This window comes from Callithrix jacchus, chromosome 7 (assembly GCF_049354715.1).
Source record: "Callithrix jacchus isolate 240 chromosome 7, calJac240_pri, whole genome shotgun sequence".
In the NCBI taxonomy this organism is placed as follows: domain Eukaryota; kingdom Metazoa; phylum Chordata; class Mammalia; order Primates; family Cebidae; genus Callithrix; species Callithrix jacchus.
The window spans coordinates 52,398,186-52,425,484 of NC_133508.1; the positions used below are offsets into that span (position 1 = coordinate 52,398,186).

At 52.1% G+C, this 27,299-nt stretch overlaps 1 protein-coding gene across 7 annotated transcripts in view; it reads left to right on the forward strand.

Moving 5' to 3' along the window:
• KAZN (kazrin, periplakin interacting protein) overlaps positions 1-27,299 on the forward strand; it is a 1,282,700-nt gene that overhangs the window by 1,220,688 nt on the left and 34,713 nt on the right. For 4 of the 7 annotated variants that reach the window (XM_035252956.3, XM_035252957.3, XM_035252958.3 and 1 more), the window contains 4 exons: positions 3,196-3,385; positions 7,091-7,221; positions 11,041-11,091; positions 11,811-11,934. In XM_035252956.3, the coding sequence (XP_035108847.2) occupies positions 3,196-3,385; positions 7,091-7,221; positions 11,041-11,091; positions 11,811-11,934 (496 nt within the window). Of the gene's footprint in view, positions 1-3,195; positions 3,386-7,090; positions 7,222-11,040; positions 11,092-11,810; positions 14,362-27,299 lie in introns of those variants that run through there. The other 3 variants (XM_035252963.3, XM_078330421.1, XM_035252962.3) reach the window with 2 other exon arrangements.

Genomic DNA, 27,299 nt, shown 5'->3' on the forward strand with positions numbered 1-27,299 from the left:
GTGTGGTGCTTCAGGAAGTGTAAGTCTCCATGATGCTGGGCCTGCTGCAGGTCGTGGAGGGCCTGGAGGGAAGGTGGGTGCGGCCACCGGCTCACCTGGGCTGGGTGTGGCGCTTCAGGAAATGCGAGTCTCCGTGATGCTGGGCCTGCTGCAGGTGTACAGGGGCTCAAGACACACCCAGCCTCACTCCATCCCTAAACAGAAGAGTTACCCCATTGTCCTTATATAGGACAGCAGAGCTGCTTCCCTGGGCCATCGGCCAGGACACAACAAAGCAGCTTTGTGATGCAGGGGCCTGCGTCCATCTGTTCTGCAGATTCTTTGTTTTTTGTTTTTTGAGACGGAGTCTCACTCTGTCACCCAGGCTGGATTGCAGTAGCACGACCTCGGCTCACCACAACCTCTGACTCCCAAGTTCAAGTGATTCTCCTGCCTCAGCCTCCCAAATAGCTGGGACTATAGGCACGTGCCACCACACCTGGATTTTTTTTTTTTTTTTTTTTTTTTTTTTTGTATTTTTAGTAGAGACGGGGTTTCACAGTGTTAGCCAGGATGGTCTCAATCTCCTGACCTCCTGATCCGCTCACCTCGGCCTCCCAAAGTGCTGGGATTACAGGCATGAGCCACCGCACCCGGCCTATTCGGCAAGGTTTTATGGCATGCTTCCTAGTTGTGCCAGGCCCCCAGGCCAGGTGCTGGGGACCTTGGTGAGCAGACAGGACCAGCCCACGTCATTTGTGCTGCTGGTTTTCTTGCCCCACAGGAACGTGGGCTTAGGGAGGTGCACGCTGGGCTCCCAGTCAGACACCCGGATTAGGGACCCAGGTTGGATGTCGTGCCCACTGGAGAAGCCGCTAAACCTCTCTGAGTTCTCATTTCTAATCTGTTGAGCACAGATAATCCTGGACTCCCTGCTTGCAACCCAGCACTGTTGCAGAGAGCACATGAGGGTGGCAGAGCTCAGGGGGTTTTCTCGGCCAGAGCAGGGGCAAGCCAGGTTTGGCAGGCAAGGCTGACACCCTCAGCTTAGCCTCTGCTGTATGGATTTCTATTCCCTGAGAGCTGGCAGTGGGAGGGAGGTGGTTTCACAGACTTCTAGGGTGCCCGAGCTGGAGGGAGCCCTGAAGATCACTTGGTCCAGGCTTTTCACTATACAGGTGGGGAAACTGAGGCTCAGAGTAGGGTGTGACTTGTCTAAAATAACACAGCTTGTCAGTGTGGTGAGGGTGCATCAGGCTTTAGGCCACGGACTGTCTATTTTTTGGTGGGACCCTTTCTTAAGAACTGCTGCTCTGCCATGAAGAACTCCAGGCCTGGGGCAAGGAAAGTTTGTGGACTAGGAGAGATGAGATGAATTTTTAAAAATATTTTATCAGTGTTCACATGAGACGCAAAACCAGCACTTACAGTGGCTCTGCCGTCTGCAGCTACCCCCAAACGTCAGTGTTCACCCCAAACCTCAGTGCAAGGGACCCCTGCGACTCTCCCTGTCTCCTCTGCCCTGTCATGAGCCTGTAGAGCCAATTGGAAATAGAAAATGACTGTGATGAAAAAGAATATACATTAACACTTGGGGAGGCTGAGGCGGGTGGATGACTTGAGGTCAGGAGTTCGAGACCAGCCTGGCCACATGGTGAAACCCCATCTCTACCAAAAATACAAAAAATTAGCCAGGCGTGGTGGCAGACACCTGTAATCCCAGCTACTCAGGAGGCTGAGGCAGGAGAATCGCTTGAGCCCAGGAGGCGGAGTTTGCAGTGAGCCGAGATTGTACCACTGCACTCCAGCCTGAACAACAGAGCAAGACTCCATCTCAAAAACCAAAAAAAGAATGTGCATTAATATATTTCTAATACTTGCCCTTTTTCTCCCCAAAAGAATTTGAGATCATGTCTAATAAAACCCCACATACTCTAGGGGGCGATAACACAGCTGAAAGAGGCCTCAGAAGCTGGGCAGAGAGAAAGACCTGTGTGACCAGTCAAGGCGGCCTCCGGCCCTAGCTCCGCCCCACACTTGTCCCGGAGCTCCCTCCTGTCCTACACGTTCTTGGCGTAGGCTCCCAAGAGCTGGGCTTAGGATCTGCCTGGTACGCAGCCTGCATTCAAGAGGGAGCTGGTCCTGTAAGCTGATCATGCACCTGCCCTTCTCTTTGCTGGCTCTGCAGAACCTTGGAAGGGAGATTGAAGCAACCTTCAGCCTTGCAAAGAGTTAAACTAATGGGAGTCAAAACACCTTCTTCTTACAATCAGACTTGAATCCTGGCTAGTCCTTGGAGAACCCAAAAGAATGGGTGATAAGAATGTTCTTGGGGCCAGTCATGGTGGCTCATGCCTATAATCCCAGCATTTTGGGAGGCTGAAACGGGTGGGTCACTTGAAGTTAGGAATTTGAGACTAGCCTGGCCAACATGATGAAACCTCATCTCTACTAAAAATACAAAAATTAGCCAGGCGTGGTGGCACATGCCTTTAATCCCAGCTACACGGGAGGCTGAGACAGGAGAGTCGTTTGAACCCAGGAGGCGGAGATTGTGGTGAGCCGAGATCGCGCCATTGTACTCCAGCCTGAGTGACAGAATGAAACTCCATCTCATAAAAAAAATTAAAAGAGTGTTCTTGGACCCCCCTATATATCTGGTCTCACTTTGCTCTTGGTAGGTAACTCCCAGATGAGCTCTCAGGTGAGAGTTAACACAAATGCATCCATGTGACAAAAGTCAGAACTGAGTTCAAACTCCACTTCTCCTACCTAACTTGCTGTGTGACCTTGAGCAAATGATTCCACCATTCTGAACTTCAGGGTCCTACTAGGTAAGATGGGGAAACCAAGAGGGACCATGTTTATGGAAGCAGCACCCCCTGGAGTTGTGTGACGAGGCCCTAGCACAGTTCTGTGGACGCCTGGGCTCTGGATTTGATCCTGGCTTTGCCAATTCTGAGCTGTGGGATCCCAAGGCAGGCTCCTCACCTCTCCGTGCTTTCATGCCTCCAGCTGTCTAACGGGGATAAGGACAGTTCTTCCCTCACATGGTTGCAGGACAGGCACTAGACTTACCAATTGGCACTTGACACAGCCACAATACCCGGCACAGAGGATTCCAGGCTTTCTCCCCATGGTGGTGGGTGGTGCCAAGCAGCAGGCCAAGAGGTCCCCTTGATCCTGACTTCTTCTTCCTGTCTCCCTGCTCTCCAGGCCAAGCAGTCCTTAGCCACGCTGACCAAGGACGTCCCCAAGCGGCATTCCCTCGCCATGCCGGGCGAGACGGTGCTCAATGGCAACCAGGAGTGGGTGGTGCAGGCGGACCTCCCGCTGACCGCAGCCATCCGGCAGAGTCAACAGACTCTCTACCACTCACACCCCCCTCACCCCGCGGACCGGCAAGGTGAGTCCTGCCCTGGCCTGGCCCCACCACAGCTTCGAGGGGCTTCATGGGAGGCCCTGTGACCCAGTGGGAGAGACAGCTTCGTTGTTCACACTACAGCAGCTTAGGGGGTATGGGGCAGAGACCTTGGGCTCGTGTAACTGAAAACTCTAAGAGATGGACAGCAGGCATAGCTGGATCCAGAGGTTCAAACACTATCTGGGTCCCTCTGACCACATCTCTCTATCTCTTAGTTCTGCCTACCACCTTTTGGCCTCGTCTTTGGCCTGTCTCTTTCTGCAAGAAAGTAAAATAGTCCCCCACAGTTCCAGATGTTTAAAACCCTCACAGCTCAAATCTTAAGAAAGAACAACTATCTCTTCCCCCTGTATCCATAGCAAATCCTAAAGAAAGACTCTGATTGGCCACATAGAGTCACATGGCCATCCTTTGGCGGGGGCGGGGGCAGCAGAACTCCTTGACTGACAGCTCTGGCCAATCACTGGGCATGCAGGAGGGGCAGATGTCAATGTCACAGGTGTTTGCTCCAGGCACTTGGCAGGGAAGTCTGGCCTCTGGGCAGCATCTGCACCCACTGCCTATGGTACAGGCTTCAAACTCCTCACTGTCCCATTGCACGTCTGCAAGCCACCTTGCTCTGTTCTCTGTCCCTTCTGCAAGTAGCTACCTTGTGTGATAGATGCAAGTTGGGAACAGGCAGCTGGCAACAGCCATTGCACCAGGGGTGGGAAATGGTCACTGTGAAGGCTGCAGGCAGGGCTGGCCCTTGCCGCTGCAGGAGATGAGTCAGACACAGTCCTGACCCATGAGGGGCTGGCAGGTTGATCAGGGAGAAGCCAGCAGGCCCTGCCTTTGCCTGGTGAGGGTGCAGCTGGGGGAGTATAGGTGAGTCATTACGATAAGGGGCGCAGGCCCTGGGTTCAGATTGCTGGGTTCAGCCCTGGCCCTGGGGCTTACCAGGGTCATGACCCATGACCTTGGCCAGGGTCCTCAGTTTCCCCATGTGTAAAAGGGGCATCAGGCTCTTAGCACACAGAGTACGTGAAAGGTGTTTGCTGAGGCTTCCTTTACCTACTTCATGGGGCTGTCATAAAGATGAAATGCAGAAAACTGTGGGAATGGGGCTGGGATCGTGGTCCGAGCTGGGTCAATATTAGCCGCTGTTCTCATTATCATCGTCATCACTGTTGTCATCATCATTGAGAGGTGGCACAGGGGACTTTGAGAAGCCAGACAGTAAGCAAATTCAGTCTTCCCCTCCCACTGAGTGCAAACAGCAGCCCTCCCTTCACTGTCTGACTCAAGGTGCTGTGACTTTTTTGGGGTAAGGGTGGGCAGCTGTGGCCTTCAAAGCCCCTACTCAGAGCTGGAAGAGCTTATGCTAAAACTGCTCAGGGCCGGCATCCTTGTCAGGCAGGGAAACTGAGACCTAGAGAGAGCCACCACTTGTTCAGAGTCTCACAGCCCAGCCATGCAGTCAGCTGTCCTGGCTTCTGGTCCAGCCCCAGGACAGCAGGAGCGCAGATGTGCAATTCGAAGGCAGACAGGGCTTGGGCAGTTTCTGAATCACATGATGGCAGCAGACTCCTCGTCATCCTCGTCTGCGTCTGTGGAGCTGGTTCTGGTCTGGGAAAGCCTGGACACGCTGATGGATCTTTCTTCTGGGCCCTTCATTCTCCACAGTATCTGCCTCACATACAACCATCTCCATGTATTTTATCAAATGTCCCCTCCTCCAGGAAGCCCTCTGTGCTCTCTCCCCTGTGTCCTCTATTCTCCTGTAAAGTTGGGTGCTCACCTGCATCAGCACTTCTTACCTTGCCTCGGGTTTGCTGTGGATGCATTTGTCACATGACTCCTCCCATCTGTCCAGTGCCTGGCACTGCAGTAGGCACATCATACATGCAGCTACTTTCCGGGATTGGTACCACCGCCATCCATCCCTAGGTTACACATAACACACTTGGCTCAGAGGGCCGGGGAGGATGCCCAAGGCCCTCTGTGTGTTACCCACACAGCCTGTAGGGTAAACTCACCCAGATTGGAATTGACTCCAAAGCCAGGGCTCCTTCAGCCACCCATCTTCTGTATTAGACCATATGGCCATTGGTGGCAAGGACTGTCTTTTGCAAGAATGCAACCCCACCTGCTGGCATGCTGCCTGCACATAGCAGGTGCCCAGCCAGTCCTGTCAAAAGATGCTTTCTCCATCCAGTGCCTATGCCTGCAGACAGGAGAGCAACCTGCTGGGGACTTGGGAGGGCTTTTGGGCTGTGGTTTCTGGTCTAGACCTTTTATTGAGCACCTCCTATATGCCAGGCACTATGAGCTCTGGGATTCAACATGAATAAGACACCCAGGGTACCTGCCCTCACAGAGCTGTTGTTGTCCTTGTGCGGATATGACACACAAATATACTATTAAATAACAAGCAGAATGATGAGAGGTTGTGATTAGCACAAGAAGAGAAATCAATAGAAAACAGGCACTATTGTTTTGGAGAGATGGAGTGTTGCGGTGTTTCCCAGGCTGGTTTTGAAGTCCTGGGTTCAAGCAGCCCTCCCTCTCCGGCCTCCTAAAGTGCTGAGATTACAGGTGTGAGCCACCATGCCCAGGTGAAAACAGGCTCTTTGATGGGGAAAAAAAAAGAGTTCCTAGATGTGCCAAGCCCCTGACCACTAATTTAGAGCAGAAGTAGGGACTCAGCATAGAGAGGTTGGAGAAGGTTGATGGAGCTTGGCATTATGCCTGCAATTCCAGAAGTAAGCACCAGGAGTCTCCCTAGTACTGACTTTTGATCCAAAGGATCTGTGGGCTCTGGGCAGGGCAGACTGATTCTGGGTTATAGTGAAGTGTAGAGAGAGCTGATTACTGGGGAAGGCCTCTGATGGGCAACAGGAACAGCAGAAGCCAAGGCAGGGGGTCGTGGCCTGTCTCAGGCAGTCAGGCTGATATGGCTCAAGCCGAGGCTGCTGGGGTAGGCAGGGCTGCGGCACATCAGGCGAACTCGGAAGCCAGGAGGAAGAGAGGCAAGGTGCCAGCGGCTCATGTTCTGGTGTGTAGAATGGAGCCAGGGCACCCCACTGGGAGGCCATGTGGTCTTCCAGGTGAGGGTCAGTGGTGGCCGTGTGGTGGAGAGTAGACAGATTTGGGGCCATGTTTTGGAGCTCCTGCTGCGGCTGATTGGATGTGGGATATGGGGGAAAGAGAGGAGTTGGTGGTGGCCTTTGGGTTTCTCGTTTGGGAGACCGATTTGGGGCAGTGGTTGGGATGGTACCAGGTCTAGGAATGTCCAGATGTGGGCGCGTGTGAGCAGAGTCACAAGTACTCAAGTATTTATGCGTAATGGTGCTCCTTAGAAATGAATTTCTAAAAAATCAGTCAATTTCCTATACCGGACTTGGAAACAAGGAGACTTAAACTTGAAATGAGAAGAAGACTTGAAAACTTCCACGTCTTCTCCTTCACCCTGGTGGAGGAGGGTTCATCGGATCCAGAGGCTGTGGGAGGTTCTTCGCAGCGGCTGCTCTGTGGGATGTGCGTGGCTGTGGATTAGCGGGGTGGAGAACCAGGCAAATCTCTTCCCTTCTCTACACCTCAGTGTTCCCATCTGCAGAACGGGGGTGTTGGGTGGAGTGACCGCCAAGGCAGCAAGGCGAGGACCTTCTCTCCATCCCTCACTCACTAGCTGTCCCTGCTTTCCAGCGGTCAGGGTGAGTCCCTGCCACTCCCGGCAGCCCTCCGTCATCTCCGACGCATCTGCCGCCGAAGGCGACCGGTCGTCCACACCCAGCGACATCAACTCCCCTCGACACCGGACGCACTCCCTCTGCAACGTAAGGCCAGCAGCAGTGGGGCCTGGGGCTCTGCAGCCCCAGAGACTGCAGGGGCGGGGAGGGTGGGGTGAAGCCATGCTCGCTCTTTCCTCTCGTCCACCCAGGGAGCACTCTGGAATGCATTTCCTGTTCTGTTCTTTCCTTTTGCAAGAAGCGATGGATGTGGGGAGAGAAAGAAAAGAGGCCCGTTTATTCCTTGTGTCCGGGAGGGTGAGGAGAACCCAGAGGAAGCGGGCCTGGGTCGGCCTCAGGGTCTGTGCAGCCTGGAACTCTGCCACAGCAGGCCCTGTGTGGAACCATGGGCTTCTCCTCCCAGACATTACACCCTTCAGAGTTCAGGGCCTCCCCAGCACCACCTCATTTCCCTTTAGAGCCAGCTCTCCATCCTGACCCGGGAATCTTGGCATGAATTGCCTCTGGTGAGGCGTGTAAATTTGGTCTAAGTTTGTTTACTTTGCTTATTTCGTCAAATGCTTTGATCACACACTGAGTACCAGCTCCCAGGAGGCAGAGGCCCTAACTGCCTAGCTCTCGATGACTTAGTGGGGCAGACAGAGGGACTCTGAAACTGAGGGAGCGAACAAAGGTGGGTGGACCTTCTGAGGACAGTTGGAAGCCATGTTGAGGCTCTGACATGAAATATTGGGGTCCGGGTTTGGGGACCACCTTGAATTTTTGTTCTGTCACACGGTTGGTAATGCAGAAACTCCCCTGCCGTATCCTGAAGACAGAAACATCATAGGGTCAGATCCTCAAATGCACGAGACAGCTTTTTCCAAAACTCAGTTAATGTCGCTTTATTAACCAGCAAAATAGATAATAAAAAAGAAATGAGGTGAACACATGGGACAAAACCATTACATGCCAGTGACATGATGCTCTACCTGGAATACTCAACAGAATAACTTGAAAAGCTATTAGCACGAAGAAAAGCATGTACATAACAGTGATGCTTGGAAATCAGTGTGTAAAAATCAATCACTTTCCTATAGATGAGTTGTAGTGATGGAACCATTTTTTCAATCCACAATAACAGTGAAAAGTGCTTATATAATTAGCTAAAACTAAACCTCAGAGAAGCTGCCTGTCTGCTAAGGTAGGGGTAGGGATTGCTGGCCTGGGGGCTTTAGGCAGCCTCCTCAGGGTGGGAAGAAGATCATTTACAGCCTGGGCCCTTGCTCGGGGCTGGGATTCTCTTTTTTGTTGTTTTATTTTATTAATTATTTTTTGTATGTGTGACAGAGTTTCTTTCTTGTCACCCAAGCTGGAGTGCAATAGCGCAGTCTCGGCTCACTGCAACCTTTGCCTCCTGAGTTCAAGCGATTCTCCTGCCTCAGCCTCCTGAGCAGCTGGGATTACAGGCACCTGCCACTACACTCGGCTAATTTTTGTATTTGTAGTAGAGATGGGATTTCACCATGTTGGCCAGGCTGATCTTGAACTCCAGGTCTGACCGCAGGAGATCTGCCTGCCTCGGCCTCCCAAAGTGCAGGGATGATAGGCATGAGCGACTGCACCCAGTGGGATTCTCTGTTTTATGCTGGTGGTTTAAGGAAGCAGTGTGTTCTTCTCTTGTCCCCAGGAGAGGGTCCTAGTGACAAAGGCTATCTTTTTTTTTTTTTTTTTTTGAGACGGAGTTTCACTCTTGTTACCCAGGCTGGAGTGCAATGGCGCGATCTCGGCTCACCGCAACCTCCACCTCCTGGGTTCAGGCAATTCTCCTGCCTCAGCCTCCTGAGTAGCTGGGATTACAGGCACGCACCACCGTGCCCAGCTAATTTTTTGTATTTTTAGTAGAGACGGGGTTTCACCATGTTGACCAGGATGGTCTTGATCTCTTGACCTCGTGATTCACCCGCCTCGGCCTCCCAAAGTGCTGGGATTACAGGCGTGAGCCATCACGCCCAGTCGACAAAGGCTATCTTGACTAACAGCACCAAAGCAAGGAAGGTGGGCCATTGGAGGGGTCTCTGACATCCATTCCATGATTCTGAAGGACCTCCGTGGAGTTACACCCAGAGCCAGAAATACCCCCAACACATCCCACTTGAGAATACCTTCCCCCCATATTTTGTCTTCACATGGTGGGCCCAAGTGGACTCTGGACTGCACTTGACCCAAGCCTAGCCTTTTGCCCTCCTTAGCCTTGGCACATGCCTGCTGCTAGAGACAGCAGTTCCAGCACATTTATTTCTAAGCCCACCTGACATAGGTCCCTGCTGCCGGGAAATGGGTGCTTTGATAACCTGTTGTCTGCATGCAGGTGTTTCAGTGAGCAGCCCATTCTCTTCACCCATAAATTTGCCAAAGATGTTCCTATCTAGAGTGGAACTATCTTAACTGCCTGCAGAATGAGCTCTGTTTGCAAATCTTGAGACTAAAGACTAAACTGCCATTCATGAAATTCCCTCACTTCCTCAACCCGTTTTATCCCCCCCATCTCAACAGGTGTGCACACAGGTAAGCCAGGAAGAGTCCGAAAATAGCTACAGGTAACCCCTTGTCCTTGGGCATCTGACCTCCACCCACAAGACAGTGCAGCCTGGACTAAGGACTACCTCATCCTTTCACACTCTGGCCACTAATTTAGAGCAGAAGTAGGGACTCAGCATAGAGAGGTTGGAGAAGGTTGATGGAGCTTAGAATTATGCCTGCAATTCCAGAAATAACCACCAGGAGTCTCCCTAATAATGACTGGGTTTTTTTGTTTGTTTGTTTGTTTGTTTGTTTGTTTTTGAGGCGGAGTTTCACTCTTGTTACCCAGGCTGGAGTGCAATGGTGCGATCTTGGCTCACCGCAACCTCCGCCTCCTGGGTTCAGGCAATTCTTCTGCCTCAGGCTCCCGAGTAGCTGGGATTACAGGCACACGCTACCATGCCCAGCTAATTTTTTGTATTTTTAGTAGAGGGTTTCACCATCTCGATCTCGATCTCTTAACCACGTGATCCACCCGCCTCGGCCTCCCAAAGTAATAATGACTGTTTTGATCCAAAGGATCTGTGGGCTCTAGGCAGGGCAGACTGATTCTGGGATGTAGTGAAGGCTTTTGTACACCACACCCACCTGGAGAGGGGCTGGCAACACAATGGAAATGTCCTACCTGCCCATCCTGGGGACCTGTCTGAGGCTCCCTAGGAAAGAGGGAAGGAGCTCAGACCCCTCCTGGGGCAGCCCAAAGCTCAGGACCAAGTGTGCAGTTGCCCTGGAGCTTCTGCTTGGATGGAGCACTGTGCCAGAAGGATCTGAGTCCCCAGGTAGAGTTGTAGCTCTGCATCTAATCAGCTCCATGACCGTGGACTCTGCTGCCTCTCTTCCTATCTGTGAATAGGGCTGAGTCCTCTGCCCCTGAACAAACTAAGATTCATCGTGTTGGTTGTGGGGGAAGCTAGAGGTTACGTGGTCTCCCAAGTTTGTTTCTGTCCCAAAATTCTTTATTTTGTGCTCTTTCTATTAAAGTATATTTCTATATGAAAAGCACCAAGTCTAACCAAGCTCTGGCTCTAACTCAGTCGACTGACTGGGACAGGAACTTGGAAGCTTTGGAGTGGCTAATTTGTTGATCAGAAGATGTTGGGAATCGAGAGGCCGGACCAGGCAGGAGAGGACCCCAGGGCCTCTGGGTGAAATCTAGGCCCCATCAGTAAGCCATCTGGGGGTATCTGCTTCAGGAGATGGGGGATGGGCACCCCACTGCAAAGGCAGGGTGGCCCCTGAGGGATGGCATCCTTCCACGGAAGGCCCCACACCACGTGAGCCACCTCTGCTCTCCTGTGTCACGTGTCTCTGCTGTTTCATCTTCCTCTTCTCCTCTGGCTACAGGGCGACAGTCCCGGCCCAGTTCCGAAGAACCTGCACAACCCTATTGTACAGGTAGGTGTGCCCTCCTGGCCACTTGGCCCTCCCCCAACCCCACCTTGACCGTGACTTCTCCCTCTGTTCCCCTGAGCCCACATCCATACTGCTCACCTAGGTGGAGAGGATTCAAGCCACTTACGGAGTCTCAAGTAGGCTCAGCACCTGGGCCTGCCTGGCCCTGTGTACTGCAGGGCTGTGGAGCTGCTGAGCGCACACATGGCCTCCGTCTTGCCTCCCTGGCCATGGCTTGCCCTGGCAGCCAGCTTTATAAAATTCCCATTATTATTACAAAGCTCATGGCCCAGGCAGTGAGCTTTGGTGGAGATGGGGTTTCACCATGTTAGGATGGTCTCCATCTCCTGACCTCGTGATTCACCCACCTTGGCCTCCCAAAGTGCTAGGATTACAGGTGTGAGCCACTGCACCTGGCCTGTTCTCAGGGTCTTTATCCTCACGTTAGCAACATTCTCGTGGTAGTCTCGGAAGGGTCTTAGTGTTGTCCGTGAGAGGTTCTGTGACTGGCTCATGTTTGCTCAGTGAATGAGGGGCTGACCTTGGCATTCCAGCCCTGGAGGTTGCTTCTCAGCCTCCCCAGCCCCTGTCCCTGACCCTACTGGCTTAAAGCTCAGAGAGGTCTTCCCAGCCCCGGATCCCATCCACTGTAGTCTGCACCCAGCTAAGCTTGGCTTTCTCCTTCTCCCCCACCCTCTGTCACGTGGCTCCCGACTCCTCAGTCACTAGAGGATCTTGAAGACCAAAAACGGAAAAAGAAGAAAGAGAAGATGGGATTTGGCTCCATCTCCCGCGTCTTCGCCAGAGGGAAGCAGCGGAAGTCCCTCGACCCCGGCCTCTTTGATGGTACCACCCCTGATTATTACATAGAGGAGGACGCGGACTGGTGATACGCGCTCCCCCGCGCCTGCTGCCCGCAGGCGTGTCTGTGCGTGTGGGCGTGTGTGCGAGCGTGGGTGCGCGTGTGGCCGTGCGTGGGGTGTGTGTGCATGTGCGCGTGTGCTCTGGCACACATGGGTGCTGGGTGTGGCCGAGTGCCTCTCACAATGAAAACACGAGTGTGAACCCCCGTCCCCTGCGTCGCCACCTCTGTAATTGATGTACATACCGCAAACCGTGTGTGAATCTGTCAACTCTGTCGTCTTTGGAGCGATACGGTTGTGTTGTTAATCTGGTTTATTATTTTTCTTCCATGTTTGGTTTTTCTTTTTTTTTTTTTTTTTCTTTTTGTTCGGTTCGTCGGTTTGTTTTTGTTTTTTCCCCCTTTCTCCACCCCTCCTCCTTTTTATGAAACTTGAAAACTTGAAGGACTGCTGTGTATTTGTAAATAACAAAACTATTGTGCACTCCATGCTTGTAAATGTCCCTTGTCCAAACCGCTACCCCTGGAGCCCGTCTGGCAGAGGATGTGGTCTGTTTTTGATGTCCCCCTTCCCGCCCCCTCCCCGGTGTGAACGTGTGGGACCAGACCCTGTCCTGGGGGTGTGCCCAAGTCACTTTAATCACAAAACGCCATCATCGTCGTCAGGGTAAGGTCCGCTCTCCACAAAGACTCGTGAGCCCGGCCGCGGGCCTTGTCTTGGCTGGGTTTGTCAGAGGTCAAACGGGCTCTTTTAAACAGCCTGCCGGTTTTTTTAAATTGCGTTGCCATTTCTTTCTTTATGGAAAAAAGAAAAAAGAAAATTGTTTCGTTTAATTTATTTGCACAAATGCTGAAAACGTATTCTATCTAAATTATTACATAAATATTGGAATGTCTATTTTTCCATGGGGTGGGCGGGAGGCGGGTGTTTCTGTTGACGTGTCTGTTCTGTTACCATGCTGCCGCCCAACTGTGCAAAGTAGTTTAGGGTGGCCGGAACCCAGGGACCAACGGATTTCAGACCTTGTTTTTTCTGTTCTCTCTTCTCTCTCCCTCTCTCTCTGTCTCTCCCCTCTCCCTCTCTCTCTGTCTCTCCCATTCTTCTGCTCATGCATGAAAGTGTCCTCCACCTTCTTCCTGTCCAGAGCTCCTCCGGGCCTTTCTAGAGCTATGTATTTATCTGACCTGTAGAACACGACCTCAGTGAGCAGAGTGCTGACAGTCATGGTCCCTTCTTTGGGTCTGTCTTTTGAGAGAGGTTGAGTTCGGGGCAAGACAGCCTGCACACACTCAAGGGTACGACAGAGGGACCCTGGCCTGAGTCTGTTCCCCAGGGGGCCTCCGGCAGCATCCGTTCCTCCCTGCAGCTGTGTCTTTCTTGTCCTGGGTTTATGATGCAGGTGGGCCAGGCAGATGTCATTAGGGGAGGGATGCACCTCAAGAGGAGGGCCACAGTGGGGATGCAGAGGCCAGCACCTGAGCCCTCCACCCTCCCCATTCTGGTGGTTCCATCGGCCACACTTAGAATCTCCTGGGATCCCTCGGGCTCTGTCCCCTAACTTGTCACAGCAGCCTGAGTCTACCCGCCCCAGGAGAGGAGAGCTGGCAGGAACATCCGCCTGTTTGGGGAGTGGTGTTGGCCCCAAAGAGGCTTCACCAGCAAAGGAACTGAGTGCATTGTAATGCTGGGGGATGGAGGGGATGTGAGATGCTCAGCTGGGTCTGCCCAAGGCCTAAAACTCAATTTCCCTTTTCTTTTGCTTCTGCTTACCCTTAACAACTAACAGCTCAACTCCTGCCTCTAGACAACCGTAGTCATGCTTTCTGCTAATGGTAACATTTTCAGCTCTTAAAAGAAGCAAGGGGATTTTCAAATGCTAGTGTATCTCCATCAGAAGGGATAGGTTATTGTGTCCAAAGTCTCAAGAACAAACAACTCTTTCCTCCTGACCTGGTCCAAAGGTCAGCAAAGAGCAGGCGGAGGCCTCATCAGAACCTTTCTGTCCTCCTTTGGCCAAACTGTTGAACTAAGCCTATGGGTTGGGCGGGGGGGGGCGCCCTGAGCTGGCATCTTTCTCTACGGAGAGAGATTTTAGCAAATACTTTTCTCACCCATGAATTTCTTTTTTGGTTGATTTTTATGGTTTTCCCTTTACTTACAAGAAAATGAGATTGCAACCACTCCTGGTAATGATTTAGTAGTTCCTTTTCATTTCAGTTTTTGTAAATTAGGAGATAATTCTAAGAGTTACTAAAGGATGATTTATTTAAGAGAACTCCGTCAAATAGTGAATGAGTTATGGGTAACATTAGATGAAAATAGCCTTTCCCATGGGAAAGGTTTCTCGAAGGCATGGATGCAAATATAAAATAATAAAAAAAATCTAAATAAAGCTTATTTTAAAATATGATCGAATCCTATGTTATTTGATTGCTTCTATGTGGCTCCGGGTGGGAGGCTGTGCCCCTCTGGGAGGCACAGGCCAGCATGACCTACTCCGTGGACTTCCAGGACTGGGTTCTGGGAGGGGGTTGGGAGGGGCCGAGGAAAGCTGGCTGGATTTGGGGCCCTTGGAGGGCCGAGCCGGGGTAGCCTCCCAGAAGCATCTCGCCTCTGCTACCCTGACTAATTTGGAGGGCTGCCCTGTGGTCCAAATGCACCACCCCACACCTGGCACCCTGCATTGTGGAGCTCAGCAGCCCCAGTCAGCTTTCATCTGCTTCCTTCTCCCCCTGAGCTCCTTCCAGAGGCCCCGAAGGGGCCTGTTACTTCCAGCAGACCTCAGTGGGCCTCTGTGCATCCCACGATCCCACCCTCCCTGGAGGACCGGGAGGGGCTTCAGGGAGACAGGAAGCCACAGGCTTCCTTGACTGAAGCCAGAGTGAGCCAGGCTTTTCCTGGCCCCAGGAGAAGCCCCCAGATACAAAAATCAGGCCTCTGCCAGCGAGACTCCACCATGTGTCCCAAGAAGCAGGTACCCAGGTTCCTCCAAAGCTTGACATAGTCAGTGCCCTCAACCTCTGTGTCCCACCTGAAAAAAAAACGTTCTCCCCCAGCAATAAGACTGCTAGAGGACTGGCTTTTAACTCCCTCCACCTCTGCAGGAAGAAAGCATAAAGTTTTGTAATCTACCGTAGACCATGCCAAGGTTAAAATGAGGCCCAGCTAGTGAGGATGCAAGTGAATATGGTAGGACTGGGAAGGTCAGAAAAGTCCTGGATGACAAGGAACTTGTGGTCATCTGCCCCAGCAGTTCTCAGCCTGACCACACCTTAGGGAAAAAAAAAATACTGATGCCAGGCCATATTCCTGGAATTGGGGTGTATTTAAATCTCCTCTGGTGATTCTAAAGGGTTGCCAGGATTAGAATCGCTGGGCTGATCTGAGGAGGGCAAGTGTGGCCACACTCATGCCCCCATTCCCCTCTCCCTTGCCTCATCTAGACATCACCAATCAATTGAAGAGCCCTTCCTGCCCATCCCGAGTGGCCTCTGATTTCTCACTGTTCACAGCCTCAGGTAGCCATGGCCAATCAATCAGAGTTGGCATACAAGGATAAAGCCTTTTTGCCCTCTCAAAACTAACCCCATCTCTCATGCTGGACACATGGCAAAAACTTTGGCCCAGAGAGGAATGACTTGGCCAACGTCCTAGCTTTTGAGCTTCTCATCCTGGGACCTTCTGAAGACCCAGGCCACACCTTATTCGGGTCTTTGTAGCTCTGCTCAAAATCCACAATACCTCCTTGTTAAAAGAATCTTCTCCAGGACCTTGCTCCAAATGGTCCAACTTCAAAATGGTACCTATTAGTCGGAGATTGGAGTAGGGCTGCCCAGGGCATCCAGGACCAGCATACCAGCTGCACAGGTTGTGCACTGCATTACTCCAGAAGTTGACGTTCTCCAGGCTGCCATGTGAATGGTGTCCTGAGTTGTTCAGTGCACAACCTGTGTGACTGTACTCAGTGGCCCGTTTATGTGCTCCTCGTAGCCACACTGGCAGGCTCCAACAGCTGTAACCAATAACAATAACAATAATGATACTATCTAACATTGATTAGGCGTTGACTGCAGGCCAGGGTCCTTGCTGTCCACTTGACACATATTAACTCAGTTAACACTTCGGCAGCCTGTCACTGATCAGAAAACAGAGACTGAGTAACTCATCTGGGGTCACAGAGCTGGGAGACAATAGAACTGGGCCTCAAAGCTATGGAATTTTGGCTGCAGCATTTGTGCCCTCAGCCACTTCACCACCTGTGCAGTGAGGAGCTGCCACCAAGCAGCTGGGCCTTCTCCCTGGGGGGCATCTTCAGCGCTTCATCTGGGCCTGGTTTCAAGGTCCTGCGCCCACCAGTAGCCTCTGACACAGCCTTGCACTGCCTCCCTTTTGTGACCAAGCCTATTTCCATCAACCTTTTCCCCACAGGCCCAGAAAGCTCACCCCTAGGGAGGAATCAGACTGGGAATCAGAGCAGAAATAGGCTGCCATCCAGCACCAGCTCTCCCGCCCTCTTCCTGGCCAAGCCAGGAGCAGAATCACTTCCACTGTCCCTGGCTGTACCAGAGCTGCGGATCCTGAGGGCTAGCGCAGCCCCGCAGAGCTCTGTGGCACCCTGCCCAGCCACAGCCCAAGCCTGCAGGCCAGGAGTTGCCCGGCAACTGTGACAGATGGTGCCATACATGTCAGTCAACCTGGGCTCCTGGGGAATCCAGGCAGAGTGGGCCTGAACCGCGGGGGATATCAGCGATTTGACAATAAGATTTTTCAAATATTTCTGGGCCAAAAATTAGCCGAGTGTGGTGGTACACACCTGTAGTCCCAGCTACCCAGGAACCTGAGGCAGGGGCATCCCTTGAGTTTGTCCAGGCTGCAATGAGCCAAGATCGAGCCACTGCACCCCCAGCTTAGGTGACAGAGTGAGACCCTGTCTTTATTCATAAATAAATATCTCTGGGCTTTTCCCGCAGAAACTTGCATTTTCACAAAAGAGACTTCCCAGACCCCCCAGATGGCTCCTAGGCTTTTTCAGGTTGGACACCCACTGGGTGGGGCTAAATGTGCCCCGGTCCCCCGGCCCTCACCTGTTCCCACTTTCCAGTGGTTACAGAACCTGGTGATCACGAAGAACGAACAGGGAGCACGTATCAGCTTATTCTTTATCTTATAACAGTATATTCATAATTCTGCATTGCAAAATAATGCCAAAAACTTAAAAATGTTAGCAGTTTGTATGTTAGAAGTTATTTAAATATCGAAGTCATGGCATTTCACTAAAGTGTCCCCCTACAGGCAAATTGTAGGTATAAGTCTGGGATGGCAAATGGGGTATTGATATTTTTTTTTCTTTTTTTTTTTTTTTTTTTTAGTCAGAATCTCATTCTGTTGCCCAGGCCGGAGTGCAGTGGCACAACCTCGGCTCACTGCAACCTTTGCCTCCTGGGTTCAAGTGATCCTCCCACCTCAGCCTCCCTAGTAGCTGGGACTACAGGCATGCATCACCACACCTGGCTTCTTGCTGTATTTTTAGTAGAGATGGGGTTTTGCCATGTTGGCCAGGCTGATTTCGAACTCCTGACCTCAGGTGATCCACCCACCTCAGCCTCCCAAAGTGCTGGGATTACAGGCATAAGCCACTTCGCCCAGCCTGGGTATGGATGAACCACAATTGCATGATGTCTCAAAGCCCCATGGCTGGAAAATATGCAAATATGCAGCACGGTGCTCTATGGGACAACAAACCGAGTCCATGAGAAAATGATCCCAAGAGGATTGGTCCAGGAACAGCAGCAAGGGAAAATCTTGGTCTATTTGTCCTGAAAATGGCAAGACCACTGATGACCTGGCATGTGCCTTAGAGAACCTTGTGACATTGCCAGGCAGTGTACAAAAACCATGCTTCTGAATCACGGTGCCTGGAAAACACTGGCTGGGAGCTTGTTTGCATTTCAGAGTTTTAGGTTTTCAAAATTCCTGATTGCTTTCTTAATGGTTACCTGTAAGTAGCTGTTAATTGCACAAATACAAGAGAATCTGTAAAATTGCGTGCCATGCTTCCGGAATCCTCAGTGGAAGCTTTGCCTTTGGGAAGTCATTTGTGCCCCAATCCAGAGGCGCCCTGCAGCCCACCAATGGCTTCCAGCCCATACCTGGATAATCACTCCCAGCTCTGGCCCCACATCTGATTCTAAGCAAGTCATTTAACTTATGAGCCTCTGTGTACTCATCTGTAAAATGGGTGTAATTACCCTCCTGTCCTTGTAGATACAGAAATGAGAACCGAATGTGTTTTGGAGACTGAGAAGGGCTGGCCCCGTGATTACTATGCTCTGTGATTTGTGACTTGTAGATTTAAGTTTAATGGGAGATAGGGAAAAAAAGTGTGAAAAGCAGCTTAACACATCTTGAGCCTGCCTTGAGAGTGACTCAGTCAAAACTTGTCCCTGGGGTGAAATCAGGGCATCGAGCTGTGTGCGTGAAGTTCCACCAGCTGCCAGGGTCTGTGAGCTCCAGCCCACAGAGTGCAAATGCAGTTCCAACACTGCCGCAAAACAGAATCTGCGCTATTTGCCCCTGATCCCCCAGCTCTGACGGCATTCTGTCTTTCTGAGGTCTCAGCAGAAACACTTAGACCCTACTGTCAGAGCCCAGGGCCAGTGGGCTCTGGAAATGAGACACGCCTCACTTAGGCGGTATTTTTTTTCTGAGCTCTGGTCTAAGCTCTTTCCAGATACGCACTCATATAGTCCTTCCAACAACTCTCTGAAATACATATCATCCCCAATTTACAGAGGAACAAACTAAGGCACAGAGGGGTGAAGTTTTTGCCTGGAGCCACACACCTAAGAAGAGGGGGGACTGGGGTTCACCTCCAGTAGGCTGGCCCCAAACACTTGGCTGTGCGGTTTCAGGTCACCCATGGGCTCCAACCCCTCCCTTGGGGTCCACTGAGCAACAGAAAGCTTCAGAGAACTTCAGAATGAAAGCCGCATTGGTAGCATGAGGCTGAGCCTCAAGTAGGTCAGCTTTTCAGGGTTCAGCTCCTTAATCCAGAAGAGGAAGAGACTGGCAAAATACAGGGTTTGCAAACTGTGCTCCATGGAGCCCTGAGGGGTTTCTCAGTGGCCTCTCAAGGGGTTGCCATAGCTGGGGCAAGAACCAGCAGGCGGGGCTCCAGCCCACCTCCGGCCAGAGGATCTGCACTTAGCTGTTACACACCGGACTTCCATGTGAGTCCCCGTGAAGGGCCCCAGGGTAGAGTGAGTGAGAAGGAAAGAGGAAGAGAGGAGGTTTGAGAACCACGAGACCAGTGGTTGTGAAACCTGACCCAGCCTTGGGTTTTAAAGATAGTCATCCCCAGGCCCCATCCTGTAGCTATGGAACCAGAAGGTCTAAGGCCGAGGCCCTGGGAGCTGAGTGTGTATTGAACAAGCTCCCCAGTGTGGGTTCAGTCGCAGGAGGTGACATGGGCAGAGACTGAGGGTGGCAGCATGGTGCCCATGTGTTGGAGTGCAGATTCACCAGGGCCATCACAAGGTAGGTTGAGATCACCTTCCCGAGGCAGCCCCAGGGTCCCGCCAGTAAAGGAGGAACCTTACCCAAGCCAGACCCCCAGCTGCCCCCAGGCATCCTGCTGCTTGGGACCTTGCTCCACCCTGCTGAGCAGAGCAGCCGGGCACTGTGGAGGATCTGCCGCCACAGGCCAGCCTCAGAAGCCGGCAGCAGCTCCCACAGTGCAGTCACAGAGAGGTTCCCTGAGTTTCTGAGAGACCCACAGCCAGGAAGTGGCAGAGCAGGAGTCAGGCCTGGGTGAGATCTGAGTTCTGAGCCTGAGGTCCGTCTGACTCCTCCTGACCAGGGGCCGACTGAGACTTCTGCCGAGCATCAGGTGGGACCTGCCAGCCTTGGTCTGGGTGTCCCATGGACACCATACTATGAGCCCTAAACTGGGGGCAAGTCAGCCCATGACTGCTATGCTCTGGGAAGTGGTCAGGCGTGGAGCTGCTACAGAGGGGCCTGCAGGCCTCTGCCCACTGCTGCCCTTGGGCTCCTGTAGAGGCCCAGTCTTCTTCACCCAGAAGTCCCACCACCCCCAGCCCAGTGCCTTCAGGGCCCCTGAGCCCAGATCTGGACTCCCAGTGTTCAGCTGGGTCAAGGACTCACTGTGTGACCACAGGCAAGCTGGTCTCCCTCTCTGGGCCTTAGGCCATCTCTAAAACAGACCAGGACAGTGGTTATCCACCTGTAGCCTATAAAGTCTGAGAAGTTCTGGGATATGCCACAAAAGGCAGTCAGCAAGGGGGAGGCTGCAGCCACCGTGTTAAAGGGTCCCTCCCTGACACCCGCCCCCCTGCCCTTCAGCCCTGAGCTCCAGTGTATTCAGCTTGTTGAAATAGTCAGATGTGAATGACAGGTCTGCAGCATCTGCGGCTGAGAGGGAGTAAGTATGAAAACCAGGGGTCACATCCTCTTGAAGCTCCTCCAGGGGCCTCTGGACTGTGATCGGGAAGGGAGGGGGGCATCAGACTGGTGGAGGAGTCACTCCCCACAGGCGCCCCCAGGCTTTTCTGCTCACCCCTCCTCCCTATCAGTGAGAGGCAATATGAACCCCTCCTTAACCCGGGTAGGACAGGAAATAGGAAAATGGGACCCCTGACCCCACTTCTGGAAGTCTATAAGACAAGGCCAAGGCCATGAACTTCTGTCTCCCCCATGAACCACAGCACGACTGCATAGAGCAGCACCTCCCCAGCTCACAGCGATTTCCAGTTCACAGGCAGATGGGGGTCAGGGTTAAGAGATCGCATTCTGGGCAAACTCCCTGGGCTTCACCCTCAGTCCTGACACTTGTTACCTGGTGACTTTAGGCAAGCGACTTCACCTGCTGTGCCTTCATTTCCTCATAGGGACAATTGGGGCCAAAAGGCACTAGCTCAGAGTGTGGCTGCAAGAATGAAACAGGCCAATATGTATGCAAGGCTTAGCTCAGGGAGCTACCAACCTTAGCCACGATGATGACCGTGACGATGATGATGGTTATGATGATCTCATTTCAGCCTCTCGCCAGCCCTGTGGGGTAGGCAGGACAGGGCCCTTTGTACAGATCACTACACTGAGGCCCAGGTAAGTTCAGCAATTTGCCCAAGCTGCAGGGCCAGCCCAGAATAGGACCAGAGGAAGCAAGAGTTTGGGACCTGCGAGGGGTCCCAGTGGCCTCTTGTCCACTGCCCTCACACTGCAGTTGGGAGGGGCTTGTCCGCAGCCCAGCAGGGCATTAGTGTCTGAGCTGGTTCTATAACCCAGGGCTCCTGCCCCCTGGCCAGTGCTTTGAGCTACCTCCAACCATAAGATTCAACTAGGGGGAAAAAACATCCTTGGGTCAGTAAGTTTTGGAAACACTGCATCGTATCTCCACCCCTAATAGATCAGCACAGCCCACTTATTAAGGCTCTGATAAGTTCTGCAATGAAGAAAAAAATGTTTTGCCTTTTCCCATCTAGTGTTTCCCAAACTTACGTGACCACAGAACCACGCCTTTTACTCTCATTGAGTGGATCACCGATTGGGACATACTGGGACAGATGACATCCTCAGGGCCCGTTAGCTCTGCTCTTCTGTGCTTTGAGGGAGCTATGAGTGGTTCTGTGGCAATCTCTAAGCACGCCACCAATCTTTAGCCATGGGAAGTCTCTGTTGCTCAGATAACATCCCTGTGTGCCTCAAGAAGGGAGGTGACAGGCACAAGGCCAGGCGTGGTCACAGTCTCTCTATCTCAGCGTCCCCACGCCAGGCAAAAGAGCCTGACAGATTGGTGGGAAATGCCAGTCCCAGGGCGTTCATTATTTTGCTGCTGTCCCAGGTCCTATGTATAGACAGAGGGGCTGAGCCTGTCGGCACAGGGCCCCAGGGGATGGACACATCCATGCTGCCAGGGTATCTGGCCCCACCTGCTCTCCAGAGCACCTTGTCACCCTTTGGTAGCTCTGAGCTGCTTAATTGCTTTCCCTGGGACAGCCCAGCGATGTCAGAGTCACATCCAAACTGGCTCCATGCCTGTACAAGGTCAGCTTCCTTCCTTATTAGGAGGCTGATGTCTGTGGGGGTGGCTTGGAGCCCGTGGCCGGGGCATGTGGACAAGGAGGGGAGGAAGCAGCCCCTGACAACTGTCACTATGGGGACCAGAGCTGTGGTGGCAGGGAGGAGACTCAAGACAAGCCAGGGGGACCCTGAGGGACTGTCCCCAAACCGAGGGTCAGCAATAACAGGCCCAGGTTACTGATAGCATCTCGAATGTGTGAGTCAGTTCCAAATTCCTTGCATCTCTTCATGTGTGTGCAAGAAACAAACTCATCTTAGCGACAGCCTGAGCCCAGCAGAATTGATCAGCCTTCTACAGGGAGGGGCTTGAGGATAGGCCTGGGCGTTGGAGCTAGCTCCTCAGGCTCAATCCCAGCATCGGTACATACCTGCTGTGCGACACCGAGTCCCTTTGAGCCTCAGTTTTCCCCTCTTTGAAATGGAGATAAAACATCTTGGTCGTTGCAAAGATTAAAGAGTAAATGGAGAGACACATCCAGGACATCCCAGCCACTTCTTTCAGGGCTGCAGGGGACTCACGTGAGAGAAAATCTCCACTACAAAGCTGGAACCCAGGCTCTGAGTCTGGGCTGTGCCCCCTGCACACAATTGATTGGCTTTTCTGAGCTCCACTTTTCTCATCTGTAAAATGGGCCCTTGGGAATCTTGAGTCCCCCTCTCAGGGGAGGATGCAGGGAGCTCATGTTTACTAATTGTAAAGCACCAGGCAAGCATGAGCCGTCACAACTGCACAGCCTCGTGGTGCAAGCTGGAATTACCGTCACCACCTGCTGTTTTGATCAGCGCCCACTGCAAACGCTTATTGGGGCGGCAGTGACAAGGACCCACCTTGTGCGCTCTCTCAGATGCCAGTACTGGGCTGGACACTTACTAATTTCAACCATGCCGCGAACTCAGATGCCTGTGGGTACCCTGCAGATAGGCACGGCAGCATGTGCCCCAGCGAAAGGAAGGAGCCCTCACTCCAGCGAGGCTGCTCGGGGCAATGCCAGCCCAGTGGTTCCAGAACTTCTGATCTTCTAGAGAAGACAAAAATGTCACCTAATACACCCCAATTCTTTAATATTAACAACTCATTTTTTTTTTTTCAATTCAGTGTCCACTGTGGGGAATTCCATGGCCCTAACTTGTCTCAGGGCCAGCAGCTCTGTCACTTCCAGTCTGGATTCTCTGTCTGGGCGCACATCGTGCTCTGACAGTCCCTGCTCTTCCCTTATCTGTGGAATCCCCGGCCTGTCTGGCTGTAAGCGCCCATCTCAATTCAGCCCCATCCTCCTTCACCAGAGAGCTCTCCTGTCCTCCGCTCCCTGACGGCCAGGCAGCAGGGGTCCATGTTCGTTTCTGAACCCAGAGAAGTGTTCCCAGGGCTTAGAGTGTTTGGGGAGTGGCAGTGGAGAAGGGAAAAGGGGTCTTCACTCAGCACTGCCCTCAGAGGCCTTGAGTATTGCAGGAATCCTGAGCCCCAAACCCCCCGCCTCACCGCCCCCCTGCTCCACCAGGGCTGCACAGGACCAGGTCAGCTGCCTGCAGCCACATAACTCAGTTGTTTTTACGGTCGCTACCGGAGTCTCTGGGACTCAGAGATAGGGGTTGAGGGCTTCACCTTCAGGTGAAGATGTTGATGGCCCTGACAATAGGGTGACTCCATATTATCCCAGAAATCCCAGGAGGCTGGCGGCTGTCAGCATGAAAAGCAGCTGCAACCCAGCCTAGGGATATGGACGGGGCTTAGAATGAGTACTGGGACAAAGACTGGCTTCATGGGGGCAGGAAAGGTAGCAGGGGGTGTAAGGAAGGCTAGTATGACTTGCTGACCTTTACTAAAGTGCCTACTATGCCAGGCATGTGGTGGGCACTTGATGTACACTTATTAAGTCATTCAACAAACACTGGCTGAACACTTCCTATATGCCCAGCTTAGAGCATAGGGCTGAGGATGCAAGTGCAAATGATGAGATAAATTATCCTAACATCATCCTGACTTCAGTGAGGAAATTGAGGCTCAGAGAAGTAACATACCTGGCCCAAGGAGACAAAATAAGTGATGTGCTGGGCGCGGTGGTTCATACCTGTCCTCCCTTCACTTTGGGAGGCCAAGGTGGGCCGATCACTTGGGGTTGGGAGTTCTAGACCAGCCCAGCCAACGTGGTGAAACCCCCATCTCTACTAAAAATACAAAAAATAGCTGGGCGTGGCGGTGTGTGTTTGTAATCACAGCTACTCCGGAGGCTGAGGCAGGGGAATCGCTTGAACCCAAGAGGCAAAGTTTGCAGTGAGCTGAGATTGTGCCACTGCACTCCAGCCTGGGTGACAAAGCGAGACTCCATCTCAAAAAATAAAAATAAAAAAATGGGTGATGGAACGAGGCCAAAAATCGGCATCATTCACTACACCACTTTTCAGGCAGATATGATTGAAGCTGATTAAACTGTGAGCTGTTAGAATAAGGATTTGTTCTCTAATTTCCAGAATTCGAGTGCTGGAGGGGAGCAGGGGTCACAATTAAAAGTCATCTACAAAGGGAGCGAAGATTAATTCACAAATAGGAAGAAACCTCCTAGGATCCTTTGCCCCATGCTGTGGCTCTGGCTGAACGTACTAACAGATTCTAGAAGGACATCGGCTCACAGTGCACATGCTGTGGCTCTCAGCTGCCGCCCGGGGACCACCAGTTAGAATGTTTCATGAGGCATGCTTGGAAAAGCCAGAACTGGTGCCAGTATTCCTCTTGCCATTCGCCTACAGGTGTCTAAGTTGTAAGAACACCCCCACCCGGGCCTCACCAAAGCTCTCTTCGTTTCGAAGGAAATTAAATAACTGTTGCTCATAAATGTGTTTCCTGTTGCTAACCTGGCCTTCCTGCAATAGACAGTGAAAGTCGCTCACCGATGGCTCAGGAAATTCCCAAGAGGCAGTTGAAAGCCTTTTGAGAGAGGTCAGAGGTGGGACAGTTTGCATTAAACACGTAAAATAATCCCCTGTCCCATAGAAGGCAGCACGTCCAATTGCCTCACCCTGGGCTACAGGCTTGGCACCTGACTCCGGGGTGGGTTCCTGTCCCAGTGTGCAGGACGAGGCTTCACCAGGCAGGGTCTCCCAGCCGTCACAGTGCCCAGTATCCATGGGGCCTGTGGAAGAGGCTCAGCTGCGCCAGAAAGAACCGAGGCTGTCTGGTGGCTCAAGGAGGAACTGTGTGCCAGGGAGGGGACTCGGCCAAACAAAAGAGGCAGAATTGTTGAAAATCTAGTTAGGGAGTTAACTAATCCTGTTAATTAATTATTAAAGTAATAACTAGTAGTTAAATTGTGGACACAAGATGAAGGACTTTTCATCTCATTCAATCCTTTTTTTTTTAAATGAAAACCAACATAATTTCAGACATATATATATATATATATATATATTTTTTTTTTTTTGAGACAGAGTCTCTCACTGTCGTTCAGGCTGCAGTCCAGTGGCGCAATCTTGGCTACTGCAACCTCCGCCTCCTGGGTTCAAGATATTCTCTTGCCTCAGACTCCCAAATAGCTGGGGTGACAGGTGCTTGCCACCACACCCGGCTAATTTTTTTATATTTTTAGTAGAGAAGGGGTTTCACTATGTTGGCCAGGCTGGTGTCCAAAATTCAGATGTTTCACGAAACAATGTGAAAGTAGGTTTGGGGTACAGCTGAGATCCCCAAACCCACAGTGATCCGTCGCTCCCAGCTTGGCCTCCCAGGGCTGTTGCAGATGCACACGTGTCTGCTCTCTACGTGGGTACCTGGAGAAAGATCATCCTCTTGCCCAGGTCCTCTGTGTCAAATTACCCCTTACTTTTCATGGGATCCATGAGATTACTTTCAGGGCTGCCCATTGGCAGAGAAGCCTGGCAGAAAAACACATCAGAAAAGAGGAGTGGATGTGGGGATTGCCCAAGGAGGCCAGCGGCTGGGGAAAGATGGGCTTCAGCTGCAGTTGCAAACTAGACGATAAGAAGGACCTCCCAAATGTGGACACTACTGCAGCAGCGGGACCGGTTAGCAAGAAAGAAAGAGGACGGCTTTTGATATGTAGACGTGTGTGTAAAAGCCTGAGCAGCTGTCATTGGAGAACTCTGTGTTTGTCTTCCCTGGACTTCTTAGCTTCTTCCCCCTAAGTCCGTAAAATTAGAGAATACTTGTCAAGTATCTCCCCAGGAATGGAGCACAGAGCAGTGTGAATCCTGGCCGACTCCAGGGTCTCAATTCTCTTTGGAAACTTCTCCGAGTATGGGAGGAGGGACTGGCGGAGGAGGATGTCTTCCGAGCTTCGGGGCAGGGTGGCTGGTCATGAGACAAAGCACAGGTCTAAGCCTTTGCAAGACAGTGGCACCAAAAATGAGGGAGTGCCACATGATTATTTTAAAGCATAAAGCAGTAATTGTGGGTAAAAGCAGAGCTCTGTTGGACCGTTCTATTTATTTTATGATGTCGTAAATAAGGACATGTTGGGATGGAACGTGTCACCAGCATTTTAGCCCAGGGCCTCCTGGCCAGCCTGGTCCTGGGGTCAGGGGTGGTGCAGATTGGTGGCAGGACCCGTGCCACCTTACTGCCCAACCAGGGTCCTGCCATCAGTCCCCAGCAGCTACAGTGGAGAGTGACTGATGGGCTCTCCTCCTGCTGCTCTTCACACCCACGCTATCCCTGGTCCTGTCGGCGGCCACAGAGGCCTTTCACCCATTTCATAGTATTTCATGGGGCTTGTGAGTGAGAGGGTCAGCAAAGCATCTACATCCAACAGGGCGGACAGGATCGGGCCATAAAAAGCTGTTTTTTCACATTGTCATGCAGTCTTTACAAAATGAGAATTCAGCTTTTGGAGCTACAGGTGCTAATGGGGGCTCTCCTGCCACTTCCCAAGGTCAGGGAGTGTCCACAGTAGCTGGCTGCCTGAACAGAGCTGGGCTGGGCTAAGAACAGAAGCCCTAGGTGGAAGGGGGCAGGGCTCTCTCTGTGCCTTAGAGCCAGCTGGGGACAATGGGCGCAGCCACACTCCATGCTGCCTGGCAGCTGGTGGATGCAGGTCAGGGCTACTGCTATGCATCCTAGGATGCATGGGACACCCCATTACAAAGAAATCTGGCTCCAAATGCCAACAGTGCCAATGTTCAGAGGCCTTGCCATAGGCACAGGTGTGGATGAGGTGGGGTTGGCAGAAGATGAGGCCAGAGAGGGAGGCCTGCTCCCTCCCTCCCTCCCTCCCTCCATTCCTCCCTTCCTGCCTGCCT